The following is a 19,068-nucleotide window of genomic DNA, read 5'->3' on the forward strand; positions in this document are numbered from 1 at the left end:
TGATTTTGATCGGTCAGCTTATATTATATAACAGCTATATGAGTAATAAGCAGCTTCCTGGCGAGAAAAGGACGTATGCAGAATTTCCGATCTGTATCATAAACTGAGGGACTCATTCGCGTACATACAGACAGACAGATTGACATGGCTAAGTCGACTCAGCTCGTCACGCTCATCGTTTATATATACACTTTATAGGGTCTCCAACGTTTCCTTCTGCCTGTTACAAACTTCGTGACAAGCTAAGTATACCCTATGCAGGGTATAAAAACAAAATTGTATGTATTTTCTAACGGGCTAATAGTACAATAAATGTAATAGAATGCTTGAAGAATATATTTACAATCACACAAAAATCAGCTACTTCACACTTGCTTCCTCTTAAGCGCCTTTGCTCTTGGCATGCGTCCGGTAGTACTACATATAATATATTTGTATTTGTTTGTATAGTTATGCATTTGACAATATACTAAATGTATCGCTCGCACATTGCAAGACTTGATGTAAACGGAACCACTAACGACTTGATATTCTTCGCCTACAAAATACACACACATTCTGTATTATCCTCTCTACCATTTAGTTATTATACGTATGACTAGCGGCGCACGCTCGCTCGGTGTGGCATATGCCTCAGGTTGGCGCACACCACGATCACTTGGGGTACAATATGCACTCGCATTCGCATACTCATACATATGTATGTATGTATGTATATTCAACAGTTTCAACAGTTGAGCAGCCAAACGGAACGGACACACAGCCCGTCCAACCGACTGACTCTCTCTATGTTTATAAAACAGTTGTTTTTTTATTGCTTTGTTTTTGTAATTTGGCTATAGCTACGTACTCATTCCTATGCGACTATCTAGACTATATTGCATACGATATAGTACTTTCCATACGCGCATAATTTTTATTTCGGTATATCTAGTCGTTCAGTTTAATTTTGCCTTACTAGCGGGAAATACGTAATAAATTTACGTATGGTGGTGGGTTCTCGCCTTCCTTAAAGTCACTTTTCGTTTTTTTCAGTTTCCGCATAACATATTGAAAAATAAAAACAAAAAACGGTCTTTCGACGTTCTTTAACAAACCTTCTTGCAGTTTATTATTGTTAATACATTTAAACATTAAAATAAGTTCAAAAAAAGCGAAATGAATTGGTTACTTGTGTCAGTTACAACGGTTCTAACGGTTGCGTTGTATATAGGTAAGCAAACAGGATTAAGTGGGATTCAAAGGATATAATTTGTCGAAAGTGTTGTGAATGAGTGATATGTGACCTACGTATATGTATGTATATACGCATATGTATATAAATTTGTAGAGATATATGAGCCTATATAATTATGTACATATTGTTATTTATGTATAAGCAAAGTGTGTGCCGCTTGGAAACTATTTTTAAAAATTGTAGCTCAAGGTCACCACCAAAATTCCATGTCGCATCTGTGAATGGGGAAAATTCAATTCTAAAGCCAACGCGATAGTGTGCTAAATATTAAATACGATACGAATTTGCTTGAAGTGTTAAAAGGAAAACGAAAACATTTCTATTAACCATATTGAAAAGGCTATATGTATATGCATATGGAGCTACTTACTTTAATAAAATTATTTTTTTATTAAATACAACTTAAAAAATTCTCAAAAATTAAAAAGAAATATATATATATATATATATAGCTTCACTTATTTCAATAAACAAATTTTTAAAGCCAAAAAATAAATAAACTAAAAAACTGTTTAGAAACTAAAACAACAAACGAAATAAAAAATGTATGATTAAACATATGTAAATAATAAAAATTTGAAGCCAGCAAATGTCTAGTCGAAATGTCACTTTGTTTTAAATCTTTTTGTTTTTTGAAAACGAATATATGAAGTGAAATTACGCGTTCATTCATTTATATACGTTTGTATAGAGTACACCAAACTATTTTATATATGAAAATTATATTAATAAAATAGACAATAAACAAACAATTTTTAAGCACAGTTTGAAAGCTACTCAATGTTTACATTTTATAAACAAATTTTTTCTACAATTTATTTCCAAAAAAACTTATTTGTTTCTTGAACTTTAATTAATTATTGTTTTTTTTATTCAACCTTTTTTTCGCACAATTTTATATGTATTTACTATATACTCATATAACTAGCTTCTAATAAAATATGCCAACTAACTCATATTTTTAATTCCAACTTTCCCTTACAAGAATGCATTCTAATTCCTATAAAAAAAAAAATTATTTTTAGTAAATATAATTTTATAAATATTAAATAAGAAAATTTCTAATTGTGTATGTTTCTATATATGGGCGCCTATATTTTGCTGGGTGTTGGCCGAAATATAAAATATTAATAGTGTTTGTGCGAATATCTCTACTTTTCATACAACAATTTCCTATATTTTTGATCTATACATTTTTTATGTGTTTAAGATTTCAATTCGATCATATTTAAATATACATGCATACACATATATACATTTTAGCGCGCTCTATTATTTGACGACTTTATAGAGAAGGCGACAGCGCCGTCTGCTTTCGTACACTGTTTGTCCGTTGCCAAATTGTGATCAAAAAGAGAGAGAGAACGCATATACATAGATATACTATGTACATATTTACAAACAAACTTTTTTAAATAATTGAATATTTTTCACCGGTAATACTCTTTCAACTTGTGGTTAACCCAATGTTAGACAAGCGATTTGATCTTTAGCGACCATAACAGCATTTCGAAACACTAAGTAGTTACAAATCTCCGAATATTCTTTGCAATTTGCGAATTTCGTTACCTACAAACAGATCATACTGAGCTAAAGAAAAATAATTTGAATGATGTGAATTCTAAATAAAGTATTTTCTCGTTATTCGCGTTATTCGTTTCAAAAAGCAACTTCTTGCCTTTTGCCGCATTCCATTTGTGTTCCATGTGTTTTCAAAATGTTTCCAAATTGCATATTTACAGAAGTCAACTGTCTAGTATTAACGGAAATCGAAGGACCCTCACTGGTTGTTATCGAGGATGAAAATGTGGGCTCGATACCAATGAATTGTCACTTTAAAGTGGAAGAAGAAAGTAATTCGCTCGTTGTCAAATGGACCAAAGATAATAATGTGGTTTTCCAATACATCAAAGGACATGGGGCAAACGTCATCGTAAGACATAAATATTACTTTATAAATGCATAAATAATTGATATTTTTGTTTTTTATTAAATAAAATTGTAGCCAGAATTCAGAGGTGAAGTTGAATCCTTATCGTCCGAGCCGAATGATGAAGAAAGTGGCATACTACTGCTAAATCCATCGATTGAGACATCTGGTACATACAAGTGTAATATTCAAACGGATAAGAAAACAATATCTATGGATAAAGAATTGCATATAATTGATATACAAAATTATACACACACACTCAAGCATAAGCGTATTCAAAATGAAACACATTTGGAATGTGAAATCGAGAATGTATATCCCAAACCCACGTTGGCCATCCAGTGAGTGACAATTAATTTACTTTCTATTTTGAAATTAATTAATGGAATTTTTAAATTGTTTCGCAGGACCTTCGGTGGCGAGCAAATTCAAATTATTGCAAGCGATGCAAATGTGCTTAGTGATGGTAAATTCCAAGTTAGCGCAACTGCCGTTATAAGAACAGATGACGATAGCACCGATGAATACCAATGCGTTTCTATGTTTAACGGTTTATCTTTTAACTTAACAACGAATATAATTTCAGGTAGTATGTCCTTTAGAAGGCCTGAATGGAGTCATCTTTTATTAACTGTTTTAATAGCACTTGTTACTTATGAAAAATTTAGTTATTAGATTTTAAAACTCCTTACGCTTACTAACTACTGTAACTTATTTGTTGGTTTTGTAAATATTTTTATAAGATTATAGCGAAAATATATATGTAAATATAATACTAATTGTGTACATGTGTAAATACTTCGTTTTAATTACTCAAAATTTTCGAATTTCTCGGGGCGGATACATTTTTCATCACATATATTTTTGTATATAATTTAGATAATTCCAATAACGATACGCGGTGCCACGCGATTCTTGAGCTTTTCTTTTCGAAATTGCTTTTACTCACCTTCAGAAGCTCAGCATTACATTCTGCGGCAAGCGCAGCACACCGTTTATGTTTTTTGGTATAGTAAACTAAATATATACATAATTTTTTCACAAATTTTCAAATATATGGTTATTGGCGCTTTAATAAAGAATTGCTTATGAATTGAGCAAGTAAGACTGCTCTTGAAATAGTAAAGTTATTAAATTTATTAAATTATTGGAGTCACCCTATTGTCAATGTTCTTAATTTGTTCCTACAATTATTTAAAAACTGTGTTATCATTTCATATAGCAGTCAACCATTTATTTTTTTTATAAATGTTTAAAATATAGCAAAGTTTAGTTTAATTAACACCAAGTGGGTGTAAAGGATGTGGGCAAGCGCGAACTATTAATAATTGGCTTGAAATGGCAGAAAATTGTTCCTGAAAAAAAAATCAATACTAACCAACGCAGAACGTCGCACATATTTCCGGTCATCGTATCACTCATTTAATTAACACGAATTTATTTTATAATGAACTGTTATCGTCCACGGGGAACCCTAGCCCGGGCCATCTTTCAAAAATATCACAATGATCGCTCTTTGGAAGAACTTGACACCAGACTTGTAAGTAAAACCGGTGTGAGACTTAATCAAACAATTTGTTTAGTCAAATATGTTGGTAGTAATGTGTGTGAAGTGAGCATATGTAATAATACATGTGTTACCTAGAATTTGTTTAAAATAATATTTATATCAGCAAAAAGCTGAAAGAAAACATGCACAATATGGAAGCAAATTTATGCTCAAATCAGTATTACATTATCGCATTGCTTTCAAACAAACACATGCTTTTAAAATATTGAATTATAGTAAATAAGTTCATAAGTGTATTGCAATAACATTTGTTTACTATTGGTTCATATTATACTTTTGTCAAATTGTGCTTACATAAGTAAAATGTTGTAATAAGATATCAAGAGATAAGTTATTAAAACAAAAACAAAAAATATGATAACGAAAAAGGGACACTTGTTGGATTAGTTTCTATTTTCATTTTTAAAATTAAGCCATTAGCTTACTATATGTATGTATGTATGTATATTTATATGTAGTTTATTGTTCAAACAGTCAATAATTATATCTAAATATAACCATTGTCATTTTAGTGGTATACAACTAATCATGAACTACCTCCGAAATTCCAAAACAAATTCGTACCACTGCTTCAGCCAGATGAATCAACCATGCGTTGGCTGGAACATGCCAAAGTTCTTTCGACAAATATTTGGCTTCACATCTGGCACGCTGTGGCACGGGTAGTTTTACAATTTTTTATGACGCAGACTGACATAAATGGCTATTTGAATCGTGGTTCTATGTTTATATTATCGGAACAGCAGTTTGGAAGACTACTTATTTCTGGCGGCTTCGACGTTGAATCATATGATACCGTAAATATCGCTTTGCTTAAATAGTTCTGAACTTAATTTAAATATTAACAATTGAATTTATAGGTACATTGTTTGGATATTGGTGCTGGTGATGGTGAAATAACCATGCGTTTGATTAAATCTATGCAGAACTTGCATCCACAGTGTAAGATTCATACATTTGCCACAGAGACCAGTTGGACAATGCGTGAACGATTAAAAAGTAGAAACTTTAGTATTCTTGAACGCATAAACGAAGTACAAAATGTCCAACTGATATCATGCTTAAACGTATTAGATCGCTGCATTGATCCAATAGATCTTTTAGAAGATATTTATAAAGCATTAGCGCCAAATGGACGTGTGCTTTTAGCTCTTGTTTTACCCTATGTACATTATGTAGAAATGAATTCGTCCCATATGCCACTACGTCCTTTACTTAAAAACTGGCCAGAGCGATCACAACAATTGAGTTTTGAGGCGGAAGCTGTTGAGTTTTTTCAATTACTAGAGAGTATGGGATTTCGCGTTGAAGCTTGGACTAAAGCACCTTATCTCTGTGAAGGCGATTTAAGGCAATCATTTTATTGGCTAGTAGATATTGTAGTTGTACTATCAAAAAAAACTTTAGATAATATTTAATTAATTATATATGAATTTATGTATGTAATTAATAGGAATGTTCTCAAATGAAAATAATTAAGGAAATAAAGGGTGTTGTATTAAAATTTGTTGGTTTTATGTCATATTATAAAAACATGAATTTGGTGGCGGTAGGTATGAAAAGCCTTTGAATGCTTGAAAATAAATCCCATTCATTATGCATTTAAGCTTTGTCTGGATTTTGTATTTAGTATTTTGAGTGCAATATGAGATATTATTAATAAATTATATAAGTATAAACACAAGAATAAGGTCGAATTATCATGTAAATAAAGTAATTTTAACGCCATAGAAACGGTAAGGAATTAGAAAATAATCGTTAATAAATAATTTAATTTGAAACTTAACCTATACAATTCATAAATTTGTAAATTTACCATATTTCCATATCGAATCTCTTCATTTTGTGAAAATCCAATCGGAATTTTCCTCGCATACAAATATTTTGGTATTCCTAATTGTCTGGCATCTCATTTTTCCTTTTGGAGTAACTACTTGAATAAGTGATAGCTTTTCGATAATCAAGTATCGCACATCACTAAAATAGTGCAAAGTGAGTTCTTAAAAGTGATAAAATTATACTGATAAAAAAATCAGTTTTAGGTATATTTCAGCTGTATAGCTATAAAAAGTGAAAACTATATTTTGTAATGTAACACATAGTAATTGTACAGAGCGTTTATTTGCTGGAAATACACATAATTGTATGTATGAATGCCAGTGTAGTAGATATTCGCGTATATATTTTCTTATACGATACATAAAATTGGACAATGTCAGTAATAACTCCTATATAAATGGAAAAAGTGTTTTGCAATGTGCATATTACATGCGCGAAAGTGAAAATATAAACCGTATGTTGATTTTTTCGATGGGATATACTCGAAACTTGCCCGAGGGTGAAATTTTGCATACCACGCCTAGATTTTCAGCATTTGTGCAAAAAAACCGTATTCTTGGGAGTCGTACTCTAAATTTATAAATATATATAATTTTTTTAAGTGCGTGAAAATATATTGTTCGATAGCGAATTGATTTAATGAATGTGGCATCTTTTTCTAAAACTACATATTTTAGGTATCCAAAGAAAGTACAATATGAGCAGATCACTTTTTTATATACATATTTATATACATGCATACATATAAGTTTTAATATGAGACACAGTGCTCCTCGCTAAAAATTCATTAGCTTCATCCTAGCTGCTTTACATTATACTTTTATTCAAGTGAAAAAGGGTGAAAAAAACTTGTTGAGTCAAAATGTTTTATTTCAAATGTGAAAATATAATTTTAGCAAATTTTTTTATTCGTAATCGCCACTTTTCCGAGATTCTAAAAACATATATGGAAAACAAAAGTATACATATGTATGTATGTATATTCCAAAAGTATGCTGCGCCGCAGACATACGTTTTTTATATACAGTAGTGAGAAGAAAAACACATTTGCAAGGGATGAGCAGGAGGTAGAGATTATGAAGTGGGAATAAGTTTTTTTTAGTTTGATCCACAAAATAAAGAGAAGTATATTCAGTAGTAGATTGAACGATAGACACAGCTGATATCAAGATTTCAAAGACAGGTTAATAATATAAATAAATTATATGTATGAGCAGATGTCTGTATGTACATATGTATATACTTAAAAATATAAGCAGCTATGTGTGTGTGAAAAACAAACATACACTCATATACATGTGTCCTATGATAAAAATACTATAAAATAAAATGGATAAATTGAATTGCTAAAGATTAGCAACAAAATTTCAAACTCTATATGTATGTATGTAACTATTAGCCTAAAAAAAACTATTTTCATATCAAAAAAATCATGTTAAATTGCTTGGAAATATTGACCTATATAAAATCCATTATGACACGTTCTAATAAGACCAACAGTTTTGTTATTAGGTATAGTTGGACCAGCGTTGCCGTTTCTTGCATAAAAAGTCTATTTTACATATAACTTCTCAGCCTTATAAAAAGTCTTTTAACTAATGGCTCTATGTACATATTCAAAGCATATTTATTGTTCAATCGACCAACAGGTGATTTTTTCTCAATTTTACTTTACTTTCTTATTAGTTAGTACTTTAAACAAAAATCAAACATTTATCCATAAATTAAATGAAAACATACAAAATATTTAATACGCTTCTTATTTTTTTGGAAATTTTATAGAAACGCAATAGGTTGGGAACTGCACGCACATTATTGTACACAAAACTTAACAAAAGAGAGTTCAAAATAAGTAACGCATAAAAGCACAAATTTTTGGAAATATATCACTAAAATAAAACAGTAAAGCGACGCACATATCTTAAAGGCGCTTCTTGATCGTTGAGCTAATTAGACTGGCTCAAAACGGAGGTAATAGGGAGGCGGAGTCTCCCGACGGGGCGCAAGAGAACAGAGCAGCGTGTTGGTGGACACCTTGGACGGCAATGGGTTGCTTCGGGTCACCCAGTTCCAAACAAACGGATGTAAATTCAGAAGACTCCAAAAGTCAAAAGCGTCGCAGTGATGCAATATCAAAGCAGCTACAAAAGGATAAGCAACTATATCGTGCTACCCATCGACTACTATTGCTAGGAGCTGGTGAGTCGGGCAAATCGACTATTGTCAAGCAAATGCGCATATTGCATGTTGATGGATTTTCCGAGCCAGAGAAAAAGCAAAAAGTCGATGATATTAAGAAAAATATACGCGATGCAATCCTGGTAAGCAATGCCTAAGAGTAAACAGATTTATATTTTTTATAACTGACAAATATACATACATACAGATATTAACGTATGTGCATAAATATAAATCGATTAACCGTTTTAACTTCTAACTTTCAGACAATTACTGGTGCAATGAGCACACTAAATCCACCTGTATCATTAGAAAAGAAGGATAATGAGGCAAGGGTTGAATACATCCAGGATTACGCTTCCAGTAAGATTTATTATTTTTTTAAATGCATGTCAATATACATATATACGTATAAGCTAGTTTGTATATTGTTAGCAGTTTAAAAAAAGTTAAATGGTTTTCAGTCGACCACTTAGAGATTTCTTTAATTGCTTGAAATAAACATTTGTTCATGCCATTAATACAATTAAAATTTATTTTGAACTCTGCTAATGTCTAAACTATATGCAGATTAACTTTGTTTTTCCGGAATCTATTTTTAGAAAACTCTTAAAATAAACCTTATAGAATTTATTCAACTGTCTAAGAAAGTGTATTCTACGCGAATTTCATTTTGAATAATGACATACTTTTGAAAATAAATATATTTTAAACTAGCCGAATGTAAATTAATTATTTTAAACATAACTTGATCGTTTAAAAATACAATACAATGATCTTTTCGACCTTGAAAAGAATTTATATGTATAAAAAAATATTGTGTATAAAACTATATATTTGTAAATACGCAATAAAACGTTTTTCGAAATTTTTTTCTAGGTCCCGATTTTAACTATCCTCCGGAATTTTATGAGCATACAGAGGAACTATGGAAAGATCGAGGAGTATTGCAAACATTTGAAAGATCAAATGAATATCAACTGATTGACTGCGCAAAATAGTGAGTGTGCTTTGATTTACATATAATTTTAAACCATATAATTTAACAGACCAGAATGATTTAATTAGACAATTTTAATACAATTGAAATTGGGTAACGATATATTATTTTATCATATTATATATATATATATATTTTCATACCATGTAAAATGCTTAATCTATGCTAAAAATCAATTTTTTTTCTGATTTCAAGTTTTTTGGATCGAGTAAGCATAATAAAGAAACCAGATTATACACCAAGCGAGCAAGATATTTTAAGATGCCGTGTCTTGACTTCAGGCATTTTCGAAACACGATTTCAAGTAGACAAAGTTAATTTTCAGTAAGTTTCAATGTCTATTTACACCTTAATTGCAATATACTACAATAACAAATGTGAATTTTATTTTACAGCATGTTCGATGTTGGAGGCCAACGTGATGAGCGGCGTAAATGGATTCAATGTTTCAATGATGTTACAGCTATAATTTTTGTAACTGCATGTTCCAGCTACAATATGGTATTGCGGGAGGATCCCACGCAAAACCGTCTCCGTGAATCATTGGACTTGTTCAAAAGCATTTGGAATAACAGGTAATTAACGATATTTCATGTTTTATATGAATTGCCTGAATTATTAACAAAATTAACATTTCTTTTTCCATATTTTCAGATGGCTACGCACAATTTCTGTAATTTTATTTTTAAATAAGCAAGATTTATTAGCTGAAAAAATTAAAGCTGGAAAGAGTAAACTGTCGGAGTACTTTTCCGAGTTTAACAAGTATCAAACACCAAGTAAGTGTGACGAAAAGTTAAAAAAATAAATCAATATATACGTAAAATTGTTGTGTTAATACTTGTAGTTAATAAAGAGAAATACAAATAATTTTTCTTTTGTTGTTGTAACAGAAGATCGCACAATTGTGGGAATTTGAAAATACTAATCAATATTTCTTATTTAATAGAAATAAATTAAAATGCAGCTTCCACTGCAAAAGTTGTAATTATATTAAAAAATTACTTTCAAATCTAAATGCTGACTGAAATTGAATTAAAGCAACATGCTAAAAGCAGTTTACACACAATAATGTTTAGTTTGTTATAATGACATTTTATTTGTTAGCATTTTTCTTTTAACAAATTCATTAAATTTTAACTGTTTTGCGCTACATGAAATTTATAGCAAAAAGTATGAAATATTTATTCAATCAAATTATGGAAATAAATTTATTATTTATTAAATTTTTACAGTTATCAATATATTATATTATTCTCTCTTTGTTCATTCAGGTGATGCTATAACAGAATCTGGTGATGACCCAGAAGTGATCAGAGCAAAATATTTCATACGAGATGAATTTTTGGTAAGCCAAACAAAAATATTAACTAACACGCATACATACACTGTTGAGAAGAATAATGGAAACAATTTAATTAATTATGTTTTTTTTTTTTTAAATTGCTATGACAATTAACAATAACACAATTTTCTTTTTTAAATAAGAAAATGCAACCATGATTTCGGCAATTTTTCTCAACATCAAATGCATGCACAAATATTCACGCGCTTTTATTTTAATTCTATTAACATTAAATCATCCTACACTCAATTCATCAGCATATTCAGTTATTTTCAACCATTCGGATTGTTGCATGTTTTCCAAATTGCCTAACCTATCCAAATAGAATTAATTCACTACACTTTTATATACGAATATACCACTTTTGTAAAAAAAAGTATTCAAATTTTAGTAGTACTCGTATAGCAACATATTTATAAAAAAAAACAAGTTAGATAAAATACATGGAAATGCATATGATATATCTACATATGAATATATATCATTCGATGGTTTAAAATCGTTTGATGTTTAAAAAATGCTTTAAAACGGCAAACTCCAGCTGTGGTGGTTCTTAAGGAATCTACTTTGTCTCAATGTATACAAACAACTATTAATACCTTGATTGGCGTATATGAAAGAAGAAACGACTGGCACACGGAATTCGTTCTAAATCGTTAAGTTCATTATTTACACTAAATAAGATAAATAAATAATAGCAGTGTTACCGTTTATTTCATATAAAAATGGACTACATTTTTTTGTTACCGAATTGCAAATACAAGAACACCGATTATATAATTCACTCCAGGGAAGAAGAAGTCAGCTGTTCTGAAACTAGAAAAAAAGTTAACTTCAGCTGCAACGAAGCTATAATACCCTTCACAGATGCATTTTTTAAAGCATAAAAGGGTAAAAAAAAGTTCTTTATCTTGATTTGCATCAATCATTTTTTTTTTTGGCAGTTATGTATAATATAATATATACTATGCTGGTCCGATGAGAACCGCTTCTTCGAAAATTGTACCGTTACCCTGGACAATAATCCCATGACAGTCGGGTCTACGTAACCGGAACGGAGGACCCGGATTTTTATTCGTCCAAGGACTGTCAACTCGGCAGAATTGTGCTCATGCAACAACAATAACAACAATAATCCATGCCAAATTTCGTGAAGATATCTTGTCAAATATAAAAAGTTTCCCATACAAGGATTTTATTTTGATCGATCACATTGTATGGCAACTATATGCTATAGTAGTCCGATCTAAGCAATTTGTTTTGCAAATTAAGTCAAATATCGTAAGATATCTTGTCAAATAAAATAGTTACATAAAAGAATTTAATGTTGTTTGTCCAGTTTGAATGACAGCTATATTCTGTAGAGATCTGATATTGACGGTTCAGACAAATGAGCAGTTTCTTAGCGAAAAAACGACGTGTGCAAGATTTCCGATCGATATCTCAAATACTCTTTGACTAACACGTGTCTACACAGATCGATAGATAGATGCGCATGGCCAAATCGACTCAGCTCATCATTCTGATCATTTATATATGTATATACTTTTTAGTCTCCGATGTATCTTTCTGGGCGTTAAAAACTTCGTGATAAACTGTATATCCTGTTCAGCGTATAAAAATGTAAAAGCCTTTATTCTTGAATGCAATCATTAAGTTCTTGATAAATAAATTGGTTCATAAAGAAACTTTTTTAATTTGTTTAGTTTCATAAATATAAGTGTAGAAGTATGTATATTTAAATAATTGCAATGCATACCTGATGTAATAAATAAAATATATAAAATGTAACCGTATATCCATAAAAAGAATGTTTTTGTTTTTATAGCAACATTAACAGTTAGTCTACTGCTTTAAAAAAAAAAACACAATAGCAATAATAACATATTTCATTAAAAAAATGTCTTCTCATATAACTGCTTTTTCGGTTTTTTTTATTTACCCATCATTCTACCATTTTTCATACCTAACCTACTGTTTTGCATTATGGTGTAACGTGTACACGTCCTATAACAACACCCATAATTAAAATGTTATATTCGTTAAAATCATTACCCATTAATATGTACAGCCATACATACATACACACTGCTACACCATATAAGCACTAAAGCAAAATACGTAAAAGTAATAATAAAAATTCAAAAATACATTTTCCCCCCTGTACGTTTTTCTGCCTCATTACAGCGTATTTCAACTGCTAGTGGCGATGGCAAACACTACTGTTATCCGCACTTTACATGTGCAGTTGATACGGAAAATATCAAAAGAGTGTTTAATGATTGTCGAGATATAATTCAAAGAATGCATCTTCGCCAATATGAGTTGTTATAGGTTTATTTTTAGTGTCAGTGGAAATAAAAATATGCAAATAAAAAACAAAATTCTTTAAGAACAATTAAATAAAAATACCATGTTTGATCAAAGACAGATATACATTTTTTTTATTTCTAAAAGCAATGCATCGACCAAAATAAAAAAAGTGTTATTCTAACCGTAAGTATTTATGTTTACAATATATAATTCATTAACTATATTTTTAATTTTGTATAATGGAAGAAAAAAATATTTTAAAACTAAGTTGTGTATGTTACTAAAGTTGAAATATTCTATAAATGATACCATGTGCAGAAAGGCCACAATCACAGCGGGAAATAATCTACATGATCAAGCCTGGAACTATACGTTTTTGTTGTTGTAGTGGCAGAAAATCTGCCTGAAGTAATTTAAAGCAATGCTGCCAATCTATCTTTGGCCGAATAAATATACGGGTTCCTTTCGACTACGTGAACCCGACTGTCGTGGAACAGTGGAACTACTCGTATTTATACACTATCAGCGCTTTCATGTGTCAGATAGTCAGTCGTCTATGCTGAGCTAGAGCTCTTGTGAAAAGCTTTGAAAAAGTATTGAATAGTATTCTTAAGTCCAAGGCGATTTGCAATCCTCTGGCGATGTTCCAAGAATAAATCTACAACAACTGTTGTATGGAGGATGTGAGAAGGAATCCCAACTAAGGGTATACTGTAAAATTTATGTTACGTTACGTACGCGAAAATGTTTGCGAAACAGATTAATAACGGCGAAGTAATTATAAGTAAGCGTAATCCCACTACAAACACTTTTAAACTGAAGCTTAAAAGATGGCAAATCAGTTAGTTTTGCTAATATATAACTTTATAAATGAGCTGACCGAAACAAAGTATATAAATAGTCAAGCTAAGCAAATTTAAAAAATCCATTGTTTATCTCGTGAGATGAACTTCCATCAATTTCAACTGCTACTATTACTATTTACCGATTTGACCGGATAAAATTAAAGTAAAACCAATTTCTAGCTAAGGTTGCTTATATTATGTTGCGTTCCCGCACTTTGTGGCCGTGTCCCGCATAGCATGCCAGTCGTTTCTTCTTGCAGAAACGCCTACAAAAAAAAACCAAGTGAAACTAATTATTTTTAGTGACAACAGTATGTAAAAACTCCATTACGGCAACAAAGGTCCCTGATGCTGAATGAAAATGCGCTTTAATGCTGTCCGATAAAAAAAATGGTGTTACAAGTTTCAAGTTGCCTTCAACAGCTATAAGATTTAACATATGATAAACTTTTCAGAGCACTTTGCCGGTCGTAACAATATTCTGACTGACCGCAAACCGCGGCACAACAGGTTCCGCTCTTAAAAGCTTTCGAGAGAAACCACCGTTCTTATTCTTATGTCTGTTTTCTAAAATAAAATAAATGAGACAAATTTTAGACCACTTTCAACCAATATCGAAACAATTTTTCTGCTAACGATCGCCTGTCTAAGTGTATTTCAGAGAAAAACTTCTCGTAAAGTCCGTTAGCGGTCGGTATCGACGTTGAAACCTTCTATGCATTCTTCGACAGCATTTAATTTTTTTTTTTTTAATTTTGCTTTTAGTTACAATTTCCTTTATAATTTTTTTTTTGCTTTATTTAAGTTTTTTTGGTTTAAAATTTTCCTAATATATTTTTTATTTAAATTATTTTTATATTATTATTATTTATTAAATTTTATTTATTTTTTTTTTTTATTAAATTTTTGTTTTTTAATTTAAAGTTTTAATAATTTTTTTATACAATTTTTTTTGTTTAATTTAAAGTTTTAATAATTTTTTTTTTAATTTCATTTAAATTTTTCTTCACATATTTTTTATTAAAATTATTATTTTTTTATTAAATATTTTTTTATTTATTTAAAGTTTTTATAATCATATTTTTTTAATTAAAAATTTTTATAACATGTTTTTTTTTTTAATTAAAGGTTTTATAATTAATTAGTTTTTTTAATTTAAAATTTTTATACTTTTTTTTTTAATTTAAAATTTTTATACTTTTTTTTTTAATTTAAAATTTTTATACTTTTTTTTTTAATTTAAAATTTTTATACTTTTTTTTAATTAAAAATTTTTTTTAATTTTCTCTATACATATATATTATATATTTTTTTATTTCAAATAATCTTAATAACTTTTAGTTGTAATTTAAAATTTTGAAATCCGTAAAATTTGTTTTACCAATATTTTCTATATTCGAATATCGTTATATTACCCTTGATGACAAAAATTGTTTGTGGGAATTCGTTTCTCAACTTCAAATGCAAAACCGATCAACCACAACCGCTTATTACCAACAAATAAATTATAGGAAAAAGTAGTACCAACAGGTTCTAAACCAAACAATGTTTATAGTGTTGCACGCCGCGTTAAAAAATGACCTCGAAATTTTTTTATCTACACATTCTAATAATTCTAACGCTCCTCCAATTGATTACTGCCAATGAAGATGAAAGTCCAATAAAATTGGAAGTGGTTCGGAGTGCACGTACTTGCCGTCGTTGCGTTGGGAAACTTCAGTCGACAGGCCTTATTAAACAGTTGAAGACCTTGAGAATTAATAGACGTTGGGAAAATGAAAAAGAGTTTCGCAAGGGTATACGCTTTAAATATTATCGGTACGTATATAGGTAAACTGAAATGCAAAGTTGAGCAAAATTTAATCATTCATCTGCATATATGTATATATAAATGTTAGGGATGGTGAAAAGGTTTACGAAAGCGCCAGCGATGATCCCAAAGCTCTGTCCAAATCTGGCTGTTCGCCGGATGATAAATTTGCATTTATATTACATGGCTGGCGGCAAAGTTGCGAAACCGAATGGGTGCTCACCCTCATTGAACGTGAGTAGAAGCTGCATAAAACTGCTATATATTAAAAAGTTACATACATAAATCTGCACTCCATATATTTGTAGGCCTTACATATCATCGTGGCGGTTGCATTGTGTGCATAGACTATGAAGTCTTCGCCAAGGACTCTTATATGTGGTTATACAGAAGCTTTCGCCGCATTTCCAATATAATTACAAAACGAATGTTACTTTTAATTAACGAAGGCTTCGATCCCGATAATGGTTATATGTTCGGTTTTAGTTTCGGCGGGCAGCTGGCGTCGGCCATCGGGCGTAGTTTGAGTGAACGATATCTCTTTCGCAGCATTGATAGTAAGTAATTAAAGAGTTATTTTATTTAGTTTTGAAAAAAGTTATATGCCGATAGTATGACGGATCAGGTCTGAGAAAATAAATAAATATGACACGCATTATGACAAAAATGGTTTCTAACTCTCTCCCTTCTTTGTAATAAAAATATTTATTATACATTTGAATTCCAGCTTGTGACATGGCTGGTCCCGGTTTTGATGTCTTCATCCACATCGATCATCGTGAGGCCGCCCGTCACGTACAGTGCTTGCACTCTAGTCGTGATAAGGGCACACAGATTTACACTTGCCATCAGAATGTTCGATTGGGTAGCTGCGGTCACTATCAACCGGCTGCCTCCAGTCAACCCTATTATAGCAGTCACGGCTTATGCGTACAAATATATATAAATGCCTTCGATTATCCCTTCTATGCGATGCAATACGAACCGACATGGTGTGCTTCAAAGCGGGCCGCTATAAATATACCGTATAAATACACGATTGGCTACAATGAGACGCCTGATTCGTAAGTATTCGTATTTTATTAACTTTTAAATACATAGCTCTACATACATATATACATATTTAAGGTTGAAAGTAAAATATCACCGGTACAGTTCAGTAAGTGCATATTACAAAACCAAAAAAGAACGTACTTTGCGAGTTTTTATTATTAAACTACAATTGACCTAAATATTTAGCTGTCTATTAAAAAAAAATCAAAAAAATGTTGAAATGATTTATAATTACTACAATTATTTTAATTATTACTCAACTCGCTGCTTTTAAATGCTTTATGGCTGTAACCAATTATTAATACCCTGTCTCTCAAATATTCAACCCATTTATCAAGAAAGAGAATGCATACAGAATGAAGTTTTAGCAGCTAAAAATTAGTTTCAAAGCAACATTAAATATAAAAATTTCCGGGAAAAATACTCATAATACAAATATAAAAAAAAAAAATACTCAAAAAGTTCAATAACAATAAGAAAAGGTGACAAATCCTCGATTATTTGTTCAGAAACGTTTATTTAGCAAGTAAAGCCAAAAAACTATAAACTAATTTTTATAGAAATATGCATACATATGTACATATATATATGTACATGCATATGTATATAGTATATGTACATATGTATATACCTATACAAAGTATTATACTTTCTTCATTCGAATTTTTGAGTCAGGTCGCAAAATTTAACCATTTTAGAGTTCAACGGTATTTTTAATTATTTTTTTTACTTCTACAAATATAATTTTTCTTTACATTAAATTAAAAAGTATTTTTTTGTAAGCTAAATTTTCACATGTTTTAAAAAATATGTAATTTTATACTTTTTCTTTTCAATTTTTTTATATTTTTTATTCTATTTTATTTCAGTATAATTTTTTTTTCATGTTATTATTTTTTTATAAACTTGTTTTTCTATTTTGTTGTTGCTACTTTAAAAAAAATTTCTTGCAACTTAATATAGAATATATATACATATTTATAGATGATACAATTTTCTTTAAAAAAGCATATTTCAAAAGCGGCAAAGGCATTCAAAATAACAAATGATACTTCTGAACATACCATATGTATGAACATATGTACATAAATAAATATAAATATTTTTAATTTATGATCCATAATGTTTATAAAATTTTTTATTTTTTTTAATTTTAGTAATATTAGCGGTGAAATTTTTGTGCCAACTAGTCTACATTTTCCATATAATTTTTCGGAAAAAGAGATGCTCATGTTGGGATTCTTCGATGAAAATACGGATATATAAGCACAATAGCACTTGAATAATCACTAGAAACAGTAAAAATGAGCATCATCACTAAAATCCCGGTGGCACAGAATCTAAGTAATAGCTTGCAATTGCCCGTCCGCCTTGCATACAAATAAATATGCATTTAATACACAGACAGTCAAACTGTCAGAAAGAAGATTTTAACTGCACATTTACTAATAAAATTACTCATGCATTTAAAACAATGAATTAAAGCAACACTAACTTTTTATGAAAATAATTTTTTTATAAATAAAATTTAATAAATTCGTATTGAGGTTTTTTAATTTAGTGCAAACAAAAAATATTCGTGATTAAATTTATAGTGGTAGTGAATTAGTGGCAAATCGTGATGCATTTCCATTTCAACACCCTGTTGACCACAGGACATGGAGCACCTATGTGACAAAGTCACTACTCCACCATAAAGCGACTGTGGTGCAGTTATTCACAGTACGCTATTCCAAAGGTTGGAGGTTCGAGACCGGCTTGAAGCTTGGAGCAATGAAGTTAATATATTGTACCTATATAGTAATATATATATATTTGGATGAAAGTACAAATAATTTCACAAAGATAAATAACAAGAAGAATATGTGTAAATATAAACAAAATAACAACAATGACATATGACATATGCGTACAATTGTTTATGTATAGAAATACAGAAGATAAT

The 19,068-nt window shown here is 30.1% G+C and overlaps 4 protein-coding genes across 9 annotated transcripts; all 4 read left to right on the forward strand.

Moving 5' to 3' along the window:
* The first annotated feature begins 927 nt into the window (after window positions 1–927).
* Window positions 928–3,966, forward strand: LOC118683225 (uncharacterized). The gene is made up of 4 exons (XM_036375593.2): window positions 928–1,213; window positions 2,980–3,170; window positions 3,243–3,511; window positions 3,578–3,966. Exons 1-4 carry the CDS (start codon window positions 1,159–1,161, stop codon window positions 3,843–3,845), a joined length of 783 nt encoding a protein of 260 aa, XP_036231486.1. The 5' UTR covers window positions 928–1,158; the 3' UTR covers window positions 3,846–3,966.
* Window positions 3,967–4,349: 383 nt separating this feature from the next.
* Window positions 4,350–6,244, forward strand: LOC118683224 (protein-L-histidine N-pros-methyltransferase). Its single transcript, XM_036375589.2, has 3 exons — window positions 4,350–4,710; window positions 5,253–5,537; window positions 5,601–6,244. Exons 1-3 carry the CDS (start codon window positions 4,618–4,620, stop codon window positions 6,156–6,158), a joined length of 936 nt encoding a protein of 311 aa, XP_036231482.1. The 5' UTR covers window positions 4,350–4,617; the 3' UTR covers window positions 6,159–6,244.
* Window positions 6,245–6,689: 445 nt separating this feature from the next.
* Galphas (G protein alpha s subunit) lies at window positions 6,690–13,532 on the forward strand. 6 transcript variants are annotated; one of them, XR_011396292.1, is made up of 10 exons: window positions 6,739–6,883; window positions 8,362–8,900; window positions 9,024–9,120; window positions 9,637–9,757; window positions 9,953–10,081; window positions 10,153–10,332; window positions 10,412–10,536; window positions 11,032–11,105; window positions 11,331–11,993; window positions 12,047–12,630. XR_011396292.1 is itself a non-coding variant. In XM_036375568.2 (10 exons), exons 3-10 carry the CDS (start codon window positions 8,625–8,627, stop codon window positions 13,434–13,436), a joined length of 1,149 nt encoding a protein of 382 aa, XP_036231461.1. In that variant the 5' UTR covers window positions 6,739–6,883; window positions 8,080–8,228; window positions 8,362–8,624; the 3' UTR covers window positions 13,437–13,532. The 6 variants fall into 6 exon arrangements, 5 of the variants coding, with proteins under 5 accessions (XP_069965412.1, XP_036231471.1, XP_036231461.1 ...); XM_036375568.2 differs by lacking the exons at window positions 11,331–11,993; window positions 12,047–12,630 and adding exons at window positions 8,080–8,228; window positions 13,290–13,532; XM_070109311.1 differs by lacking the exons at window positions 11,331–11,993; window positions 12,047–12,630 and adding an exon at window positions 13,290–13,532 and having other exon boundaries at window positions 6,690–6,782.
* Window positions 13,486–18,860, forward strand: LOC118683223 (uncharacterized). The gene is made up of 6 exons (XM_036375586.2): window positions 13,486–13,598; window positions 15,772–16,078; window positions 16,159–16,304; window positions 16,379–16,627; window positions 16,798–17,134; window positions 18,281–18,860. Exons 2-6 carry the CDS (start codon window positions 15,837–15,839, stop codon window positions 18,387–18,389), a joined length of 1,083 nt encoding a protein of 360 aa, XP_036231479.1. The 5' UTR covers window positions 13,486–13,598; window positions 15,772–15,836; the 3' UTR covers window positions 18,390–18,860.
* Window positions 18,861–19,068: the final 208 nt, after the last annotated feature.

The sequence above is a fragment of the Bactrocera oleae genome, chromosome 4 (assembly GCF_042242935.1).
Source record: "Bactrocera oleae isolate idBacOlea1 chromosome 4, idBacOlea1, whole genome shotgun sequence".
Taxonomy (NCBI): Eukaryota; Metazoa; Arthropoda; class Insecta; order Diptera; family Tephritidae; genus Bactrocera; species Bactrocera oleae.

Bases quoted from the DNA above. Each gene is read 5' to 3' on its own strand.
- LOC118683225 (XM_036375593.2), top strand. From the start codon at position 1,159: ATGAATTGGTTACTTGTGTCAGTTACAACGGTTCTAACGGTTGCGTTG. The intron at 1,214-2,979 runs GTAAGCAAACAG...GCATATTTACAG, and splicing joins AACGGTTGCGTTGTATATAG to AAGTCAACTGTCTAGTATTA. The intron at 3,512-3,577 runs GTGAGTGACAAT...ATTGTTTCGCAG, and splicing joins AAACCCACGTTGGCCATCCA to GACCTTCGGTGGCGAGCAAA.
- LOC118683224 (XM_036375589.2), top strand. From the start codon at position 4,618: ATGAACTGTTATCGTCCACGGGGAACCCTAGCCCGGGCCATCTTTCAA. The intron at 4,711-5,252 runs GTAAGTAAAACC...TTGTCATTTTAG, and splicing joins AAGAACTTGACACCAGACTT to TGGTATACAACTAATCATGA. The intron at 5,538-5,600 runs GTAAATATCGCT...TTGAATTTATAG, and splicing joins ACGTTGAATCATATGATACC to GTACATTGTTTGGATATTGG.
- Galphas (XM_070109311.1), top strand. From the start codon at position 8,625: ATGGGTTGCTTCGGGTCACCCAGTTCCAAACAAACGGATGTAAATTCA. The intron at 8,901-9,023 runs GTAAGCAATGCC...TCTAACTTTCAG, and splicing joins ATATACGCGATGCAATCCTG to ACAATTACTGGTGCAATGAG. The intron at 10,537-11,031 runs GTAAGTGTGACG...TTGTTCATTCAG, and splicing joins TAACAAGTATCAAACACCAA to GTGATGCTATAACAGAATCT.
- LOC118683223 (XM_036375586.2), top strand. From the start codon at position 15,837: ATGACCTCGAAATTTTTTTATCTACACATTCTAATAATTCTAACGCTC. The intron at 16,079-16,158 runs GTACGTATATAG...TATAAATGTTAG, and splicing joins ATACGCTTTAAATATTATCG to GGATGGTGAAAAGGTTTACG. The intron at 16,305-16,378 runs GTGAGTAGAAGC...ATATATTTGTAG, and splicing joins GGTGCTCACCCTCATTGAAC to GCCTTACATATCATCGTGGC.